Source organism: Telmatherina bonti (genome assembly GCF_933228915.1).
Source record: "Telmatherina bonti genome assembly, chromosome: 19".
NCBI classification, from domain to species: Eukaryota; Metazoa; Chordata; class Actinopteri; order Atheriniformes; family Telmatherinidae; genus Telmatherina; species Telmatherina bonti.
In genome coordinates this window covers 22,769,655-22,779,849 of record NC_136617.1, presented here as the reverse complement: position 1 = coordinate 22,779,849, position 10,195 = coordinate 22,769,655, and the positions used below count along the sequence as shown (strand labels likewise).

The following is a 10,195-nucleotide window of genomic DNA, read 5'->3' as shown; positions in this document are numbered from 1 at the left end:
CGAATGTGGATGAAAAGTTTTACATTACTGAAGCTTATGTGTTGTTTCTCAGTTGTCAGTAATGAACATGCTTCATGACTCAATGAAAGCTCAGAGCACAGACCTTGCAGTGAGGATGATGAGAATCAGAGGAAGAGTATCTCTTCAACAGAACAGAGCTAGTTCAGATCACAAGCAGATGCAGTCACCAGCTAAGTTGTTCAGCCCTCTTTGTATGGTACCTTGGTTGTGTTTTGTAAAGAGGTGGCATTTCTTTTGGTTGATATTATTATTTACATTTCAGAAAACTATATTTCCTGTTCTACATAGTAAAACATGTATCTTGTGTTTTGTTTTTGTTTTTTAACCCTGTAAGGCTACATCAAATTCAATACATAGTTTTGCATCACTTTATGGTAAAAATGTGGCACAAACACTTGTTCTACGCAATCTGATCATTGTCTTCTGCCTGACGGTGACTTTTGTTGTATCATTTGGTAATAACTGGTAAATGTATAAAAATGCTTTTTATCTGCCACAGGGATGGAAAGCAGGTTATGCTTTTGCAGGTGTTTATCTGTCTGTTCGTAACTTTACTCAAAAAAATACTGGAGGAGTTTTATGATTTTTTTCAGGGTCTTGTATTTCTTGGAACTTATATTCTATTAAATGTTGGGAGATTTCTGGATCACCAATCGTATCCAGGAATGTTTTCCTTATTGCGAGATAGGCTCATTTTCAGTATATATACATTTAACTCCACCATAAATGGTCAGAGGAGGAGATGTTCCCACCAGGTTTTATAAGATAAAACCATATCTGGATCCTGGATATATTCTGGATACTATCCAGAACAGGAAAAAATATGAGATTTTTGGAATTTTCATCGGTGCCTTAGAACAAATTAAGATACAAACATGCAGCAAACACCACAGTACAGTCAAAGACACTGTAGATTTATTATCAATGAATCTAGTAATCTAATTCTGTATCCATATAAAATGAGGACTGTAAACTTGGTGAAAATCACAATATGAGGGAAAATGAGGCGCTTGGCAGAGGTCTCCGACTGCTTTTCTAGTTTTTGTTTAAAAAAATTTGGGTAAAGGGTCAAATAAAGACTTTTCTTTCTATTTAGGCCCAGATCATCACCTTCGGCAGAGTTTATGATTTGTATTTGATTTGACAATATGGTGACAATGCAGGCAGAGCAAAAGTCTCAAATTCTCAAATGATCTGAAGAACTTATATTGCATACACAAGCAACATTTAGATCAGATGACACCTTTTATTATACTGTTTGTTCTTTAAAAATAGTAAATATGATGGTGGAATTGTCAATTACATCTGGATGATCTAATATTTACAAGCTGATATGAAAGTTTAGATAACATTATTAGCCTGAAAAGGGGGTGAAAACTCATCTGTGTGACTTGAAGCTTTGCAGTGATCTCCTTCAGGTCTCCATCAGAACAGAGAAGTTTGATATACATATCGATGACAACTTTTTTCAGATTTCATACTTGACTTGGATTGATAGGAGAGATTTTACATAATGTCTCTCTTTTTTGTATTTCAGATTTCCCAACTTGTACTTTATATATTTATTATGTGTACTTTTGGTCTCAAGATCTTTTGCCTCTTTTCCTTTTTTTTCAGAGGTGGTGTTACTTTACACTTTTCCTGTCTGTATGCCACGACTAGAGTTTATTAGTGTCTGTTGGTATGAGAGAGAGTTTCAAAGTTGGCACTAATCTTTACCAGGCAGTGAAGGGAAGGGAATTATGAGCCATTTAGGCCAGTTTTACAGGAGTTGAAAAAACATGCAAATGGTTCAAATAACACCAAACGCCAAGCTTATAAAATCACACAACCAACACCTTTTGAGAGGGGAAAGAAAGAGGCGCAGACAGAAAAACACCAGTCAGGAAAGCAAATATAATGTTCTAATATTAAACTTTTTGCAAAGTCAAAAAGAAAAACAGGAAAAAAAAGAAAACACCCACACACTGAGTCAGAGTACAACAGCCTAGAAAAATGCTGGCTGGCGATAACCACTTCAACAGTAAGTTTATTTTCTCCTGGCATCTTTCTCTTTGTCTCAGAGTGCTTATTCCCCCCTCTTTCAGCACACTTGCTCAAACCTTTAAAGAGCAGAAAACAAGTAAACAGCAAGACATGATGAATGTTTTTGTGTTTGTTCATTGAGGTCAATGAAAAAAAGGGAGAAAAGGGTGGAATTTGAAAAAGAGAAGGAAATCAGAGGGGGTGTATTAAACAGAGGAAGAATATATATGAGAGATAAAATAAAAGAACAAGATGAAGATGCAGTAAGAAAGGAGGGGTAGGATATGAAGAGATGGAATAAGAGAGGTGGAAAGACCAAGAAAGACCACCTGAGTGTAATGAAAGAGGGACTGAGGAGATAGAACGAAAAAGAAGGTGGAGAAAGAAACAGAGGGAGACCACCCCACAGTTAACACCAGAGGGAAAGCTGCACATTTTAAAGTCTATTTCTCTCCCAGCTCAGCTCCCTTTAGACCAACACCAAGGCTGGAGCTGCTCTTACTGCCAAATCATCCTTCAGTCCGCCCTAATGTTTGTGTGTGTTTGTGCACACTCACTCATGACAGGGGCCCCCGGAATGCCAGTAAACTATGGCTGTGCTCTGCTTATGCTCTTCTTATTGCCTCCAACAGAGAAAAGCTCAAAAACCTTATATAATCCTTGATGATGCAACTCTTTGTGTGTCTGTGTGTGTATCAGATCATCTGAATTACTGTGAATTTAATCAAAACAATCCATTCTTCTGTTAACACAAGAAGGAAACATACATTTCCCCCACTGAAAGCCTCATTCCCATCTCTGTGAAAGGGCCTATGTTGAGTCAAACAATGTCCTCTCTCTGTGCATATAACACACTTTGGGGTTGTGCGTGACCTTAGGCTTTTTCATACTGATAGTCTATAGATCTGCACATGATAAGAAACCACTGTGGTTTTATAAAGGTAAACATGGCAAAACCTCTTTAACCTTAATCAACAGACCGCCAAAAGGTCCCCATTTTCAGCCAAAATTAAAAGTTCAGAAAGCTTAAATCCAATAAAGGCACTGTATTGGGTGCAGTAAATTAAATTAGGAGAATGAGCCTATGTGTTTGAATGAGCTGTGCAGTTCTTTGATAATACGGCTATGTTTATATTTGTAAAGCGGGGCCACTGTGATATTGTCTGGTATGTGGAGAGTTATGAGGGGCTTGTGTTTAACTCAATCTGCAAGATAAACAGCTTTGGGCAACAGAGCTCAGAGAATTCATATAAGTTTGTTGCCTCTTGCTCGAATTCTTTTTCTGCTGTTTCATCTACTTGTGCATTTTTAATTCCCACCCATCTTCCATGTCACTTCTCTGCACTTTTCTCTTGTTCTGTATGTACATCTGACAAGTATTAGTGGACTGAGTGGGCATTTCTATGGAGGTGAATGTAGTGGCTCGTGGTCCAGCTGGGGGTCGCTGCATTCTGGGGAGAGGGTCAGTTTGAGAGGTCACGGGTCAGGGCTGATGGGTGACGTTGGCACCGACCTCAGGGGATGAATTTGAGTAAATGCTCATATGTTTATGGCTGCTAGGTCGACTTGGAAGGGACTCTGACTTCTTTTGTTACCATATCCCTCCCTGCTAATGTTGAAGAAACGTTCTCATTATTAATTCTCAGTACCAGGACTAGGGTAAAAGAATGATGGGACAGCATGTAAATAAAAATAATGTACAATGATTAACTCAGCATTTTAATTATAGATTTATTGGGAAATAGTATAAAGATAAAAACAGACAATATTGAAGGAAACTGTAATTGCTTTAAAATAAAAAAAAAAAAAGACATTGTCAAGCACATTTTAAAAAACACCAGCCAGCATGTTTATCATTGCATTGTGGTCCCTGTATTAATAAGTATTTGGGAAACCATTACTGTAGTTTTAAAAAGACATTTATTCCTAAAAGAAATAGGATATCAGCTTATCAGCACATTCTTTACAGCATTCTTTTAGTTCTTAACTTTTAAAATGTTATGAAAAGGTGACAACATTAGATTGCACGCTGGCCAGTTCAACAGCAGGACTTTATTATTTTCATACATGTTATACAGAGTATGGTTTAGTATTGTCTTGCTACAATAAAAAAATCATGAAAACAACCCTGCAATAAAACAATATTGTCTCAAATGCAGCACATTGCCCTAGAAATGTATTCTTTCTATTCTATCATCATTTGGCACATACTTGCATGTGATGAGTGATAGCAATTAAGCTAACATGCATGTCTTGTGAGTTGGAGGAAGCCAGAGTACCCGGACAGAACCCATGCATGCACAGGGAGAATGTGCAAACTCCACACAGAAAAGCCCCAGTTCAAACCTCCACCCAGCAAAGGCTCAAACCAGCAACGGCGTGAGGATGCAGTGCTAACCACCACACCACTGTGTTTGTTAATCATTGCTGTATTCTTTGAATACATAGTGAGGTTTAAATGAATTGTTATGAATTTCCATTATAAACCTTTGTTACACCTTTGTTTTATGCTCTGCCAATGTAAAAGAAACAATTAAAAACTAAGTGTGGTAATTTACACTTGCATTTGAATGTATATAAACTGATTGACTTAAATGTTTTTAAATACAACCACATTTACAGGTGCTTCTGTAGTGTGGCTCCCATTACATTTTATGATGGATTTTAAGGTTCACATGGACCATGGAACCAATAGCCCCCACTTGTTCAGGCCTCCTCACTTTCAGTTTTTAGATTTATTGTACATTTTACCTTTATTCCTTGGCATTTAAATCTCATGAGAGTTCAACTCTCAACTGCATTCTAATATACAGCACTTTGGTCAATGGTCAGTTGCTCTAAGTGTGTTTATAAAAACCACAAAAAAAAAAAAAAGAAAAAGAAAAATACTCGTGTCCTACATTAACATCACTTAGTGTTCCATCTCACATTGAATCCTGCAAAATATGTAAATAGCTGTGAAGCATAAAATCCAAAATTTCTTGGAAGTGCAGTATAAATACACTGCTAAAACAATAAAGGGAACACCTAAACAACACAATGTAACTCCAAGTCAACTACACTTCTGTGAAAGTGAACTGTCAACTTCGGGAGCAACACTGATTGACAATCAATTTCACATGCTGTTGTGCAAATGGAATAGACAACAGGTGGAAATTATAGGCAATTGGCAAGACACAATCATTAAAGGAGTGGTTCTGCAGGTAGTGACCACAAACCACTTCTCAGTTCCGACGCTTTCTGGTGGATGATTTGGTCACTTTTGTATGCTGGTGCTGCTTTCACTGTAGTGGTAGCATGAAACGGAGCCCACAACCCATACAAGTGGCTCAGGTTGTGCAGCTCATCCAGGATGGCACATAAACGTGAGCTGTGGCAAGAAGGCTTGCTGTGTCTGTCAGTGTAGTGTCCACAGCATGGAGGCACTACTAGGAGACAGGCCAGCACATCCGGAGATGTTGAGGAGGCCGTGGGAGGGCAACAACCCAGCAGGACCGCTACCTCCTTTTTTGTGCAAGGAGGAACAGGAGAAGCACTGCCAGAGTCCTGCAAAATGAGCTCCAGCAGGCCACAAATATGCATGTGTCTGCGTCTGCTCAAACAGTCAGAAACAGACTTCATGAGGGTGGTTTCAGGGCCTGACGTCCACAGGTGGGGGTTGTACTTACAGCCCAACACCATGCAAGATGTTTGGCATTTACCAGAAACCACCAAGATTGGCAAATTCGCCACTGGTGCCCTGTGCTCTTCACAGATGAAAGAAGGTTCACACTGAGCACATGTGACAGAGTCTGGAGACACCTTGAAGAGTGTTCTGCTGCCTGCAACATCCTCCAGCATGACCAGTTTGGCAGTGGGTCAGTAATGGTGTGGGGTGGCATTTCTTTGGAGGGCCGCACAGCCCTCCATGGGTTCACCAGAGGTAGCCTGACTGCCATTAGGTACCGAGATGAGATCCTCAGGCCCCTTGTGGGACCATATGCTGGTGCGGTTGGCCCTGGATTCCTCCTAATGCAAGACAATGCTAGACCTCATGTGGCTGGAGTGTGCCAGTAGTTCCTGTCTCATGTCTCGCTCCATCTACCAATGCCAAGTTGCATCACAGACTGTCCAGAAGTTGGCGGATGCTTTAGTCCAGGTCTGGGAGGAGATCCCTCAGGAGAACATTTGCCTCCTCATCAGGAGCATGCCCAGGCATTGTAGGGAGGTCATACAGGCACGTGGAGGTCTCACACATTACTAAGGCTCCTTTTGACTTGTTTAAAGGACATTACATCAAAGTTGGATCAGCCTGTAGTGTGTTTTTCTATTTTAATTTTGAGTATAACTCCAAATCCAGACCTCCATGAGTTGATACATTTGATTTTCATTGATAATTTTTGTGTGATTTTGTTGTCAGCACATTCAACTATGGAAAGAACAAAGTATTTAATAAAAGTATTTAATTCATTCAGATCTACAACGTGTTACTTTAGTGTTCCCTTAATTTTTTAGCAGTGTGTATATATATATATATATATATATATATATATATATATATATATATATATATATATACACATACATATATGATGCCAGAGCTCATTGAACGGCTTCAGGATTATCTGTTGAGCCGTATCAGTAAAAGCTATAGACTTAAGTCAAACACATCTATGTACAGACTATGCATGCAGACACACACTAGCTGCTTCAGGTTAAGATGAAACACAGATAATTATTTCTAATGGAAACCAGACTTGCAAATCAAGCCTCTTTCTCCCTCCGTCTGTCTAAGTCTGACTTCCTCTTCCCCCCACCCCTGTCTTTTTGTGGTGTTGAGGGTTAATGTAAACCAGGGCTTGTTACCCTGTAATAGGAGACTTCAGAGAGGAACTGGGAGTATGAGATGCTTTTCTGGAAGAGGTGAAAAAAAGACAGGTTGACTTTTGTTATTTCACTTAAGCAACCAAACCAACCTCAACTTAGAATTTAGTTCAGTATATAAAAGTCAGAAATCCATCCAAAAAAGATTTATAACTCCTGCTTTTATTAAGATGCACAATGGCCCATACCTTTGTCTTGGATCAGTTTAAGGACAGTGAAAGCAAGAAGATATAAAGTATGATTAATGAGTTGGAGAGAGTGTGTGCGAGTGTGTGTCAGTCATCAAAGAGTCTATAAATCATAGTACACTTAAAGCTGGAGAGCCAGATGCCTTCACACTGATAACAAGTGGTCATCCCATTACTTTTAAACATCAAAGTGGGGCAGAAGCTGAGAAGGAGCCCTCTTCTCCCTGTTTCACTCCCTCTGTGTGGAATGTATTTCCCTGTTTCATAGGCGTGAGAAATCCCCCTCTGTGTGTGTATAACCTATATGTGTTTGTGTGTGTGTTTTGAAGCCTCAAAGGTGACATTCCTCCATGTCAGAGCAACAGCCTCAAGTTTAAGATAACACAGCCACGGTGATCTAAGGGTGGGAATCGATTCCCCCCTTTGGTCGATGAGGGCTTCAGGTCAGAACTGATGGCTTTACCTTCCGCATGCAACCCATGATGCAAAAACACAGTATTGCTCCCATGATTGTCTCTTAACAATCCCCCAGAGAGATATAAAACCCTTTATAGTAAATCTTTTATCTTTGATTGTTCAAACTCACATGACTGCAGATATGTATATATATATATATATATATATATATATATATATATATATATATATATATATATATATATATATATATATATATATATATATATATATATATATATATATGTATATATATTTACACATAGATATATGATTATGTGATACTACCAGTTTACAATATGACCCATATACACCACATTTATCTGTCAAATCTCTTGAGATATAGCGGCTGCAGCACCTGCAGACGACTCCCATGCTGACCTATGGCATTCAGGACATCTGGGAATATCATGCATGCCTCCCACAGCTTCAAATTCACCATGTTCAAACAGACCACTAGCTAATTATGGCTTTCCCAGATCCCAAATCACTACAGAATACACCAGCATTGTGAGATGTTTTCTTTTGTCCCCTCCACTTTGGGTTAGTTAACTGTAGATTCACCAACAATAAAAACAAACTTCACAAAACCTCAAGGTATTTAGACCATGGAGAAATGATTATGAAAACGACTTTGACAGATGTAAGAGTTTTTGGGAGAAAAATAACTGCCTTCAGCTTAACCTGAGAGTCATGGAACTGATCTGTTTATTTTATGTAGCCTCCTGAATAAATGTCTGGATATGAGAAATGAAAGATACCTTGTTTCTTTATTCAACATGTTACCAAATATGTACAACACATAAAATCCTCAAAGTCTATAGATCCATACAGCGTTTTGTGATCCCCCAAAATAAATAATTTTTATTTGAGACAGGGGAAAAGGAATTTCATACCTGTGTAGAAAAATAAATACAAAATACTTCTTTTTTCTGTGAAACACTGTCACGGGAAATGTGGAGTGGCTTGTAGTTTTCCTCTCACGTTTCAAAGCAGAGCAGTTTGTAAGAGTTTGGTTTGTCTTTACAACATTCAAAGTCGCAGTGGTCTCTTTTTTCTTCATATCCGTCTTGTCCTCTTAAGTGCTCCCTTGCAAACTTTACTGTCCATGCAAATGGGAAATATGGAAAGACTGCTTGATCACAATGGTTGAGCCTGGCCCTCATCTGTCTTTGGTCTGATCCACTGGTCTTCAGTCTGGGCAATCTGTAAAAGATACATTCTTTTAAGGAAAATATCAATCAACTTATAGACATCTCTTGTTGTATTTATGGGCTGTATGTGCAATGATATAACTCAATTCTGCCCTCATGACAGCATGACACTGCTTTCCGCTGAAAAGGCATCCCCTATACCTTGTGCTTATTGACAAATAACTCAAATTTTATGGTTTCTATGGGCACACTCAAACGCAAACTAATGTCTGATTGAAATTTTGTTGCCAAAATATTCCTATTGGTGTGAAAAATTCCTTGACTTGTGAGTTTGCAGGCTGTGCGTAAATGCGCACACAGTCCGTTTGGCACAAATCTTATCTCTGTGGGATGAAAAGTCAAAGGTGTTCAACTTACCGTGCTGACCCATCACAAGAAGTCCTGTTCCAGTTAAGTTAGTGGGATGTGGTAGACAGGGACCACGAGCCTCCCATCCTCCAAACGGAGAACGCGTAGCTGAGGCGCTCATGCGCCACGTAGCTGCAGCTGGTCCCTCGCGCATCCAGCTCGTCACTCTGTAAAACTTGACATAAGAAGTCGATGTACCGGGCCGCCAGCTTCAGCGTCTGTATCTTGCTGAGTTTGTCCGACGGAAGGGTGGGGATGATCTTACGTAACGACGTGAATGCTTCGTTGAGGGACTGCGTCCGTTGCCGCTCGCGGATGTTGGCCATGACGCGCTGCGTCTGCAGATCATCGAAGGAGCGCGCGGGGCTACTGCTGGCCTCGCTGCCGGTGCTCCCGCCTCCTTCGTCGCAACTTTTCCTGCATTTCTTCTTTCCTGGGCTCGGACTCACCAAGTCTCCCTCCTCTTCTTCGTCGATGCTCCTCCGCGCTGTCCGTCTCTTCCTCGCTCCTCTCCGCGGCAGCTGACGCTCGGTCTCTTCCTCGCTGTTGCCAGCGCTGTCCATAGGGGAGGAGTTGTTTTCCCGCATTGTCTTTTGGAAAACCTCTTTCCTGGCCTGCTGGACCGTTGTAACCCCTGACCCAAATCTACTGAAGTGGTCACAACATCAACAAACACGACAGTTACTAAAGAGTATATAGCTCAGACTGGGGTGTGGACTTGGATTACAAAATCTGGTGCGCCACAGAGTTGGAGAGGTTTCTGCCAGACTGGGACGACCCAAGTTCTTATAGCGGGGAGCGGGCAGGAGGATTTTGGGGAGCGCTGTGATTGGGTGAGGAGGGGTGTAACATAACACTACAGAAGAAGCAGACTTCTTGTTATAATATTGGGAATACCGTTTAAGACATCAAAACTTCTGTACACAATGAGACTGTGTTTGGGTGGAGGAGACTAACTAATAAAAGACTGAACTCCCAACAATGTCCAAGATATGATCACGTTCCTATAATCCAACTGATCGCATCTGCAAATAAACAATGATTGTTTTTTTCCATCCTCATTCATTACAGAGTGAACAA

General features: G+C 40.2%; 1 protein-coding gene across 1 annotated transcript; it reads right to left on the bottom strand.

Annotated features, from left to right (window-relative positions):
* Positions 1-8,342: 8,342 nt before the first annotated feature.
* On the bottom strand, positions 8,343-9,843 carry twist1a (twist family bHLH transcription factor 1a). The gene is made up of 2 exons (XM_079258953.1): positions 9,125-9,843; positions 8,343-8,759 (listed from the first exon to the last, which is right to left on the bottom strand). The coding sequence occupies exon 1, from the start codon at positions 9,700-9,702 to the stop codon at positions 9,163-9,165; it is 540 nt and encodes a 179-aa protein (XP_079115079.1). The 5' UTR covers positions 9,703-9,843; the 3' UTR covers positions 8,343-8,759; positions 9,125-9,162.
* Positions 9,844-10,195: the final 352 nt, after the last annotated feature.

Coding starts and splice junctions, on each gene's coding strand:
- twist1a (XM_079258953.1), bottom strand. CDS start 9,702: ATGCGGGAAAACAACTCCTCCCCTATGGACAGCGCTGGCAACAGCGAG.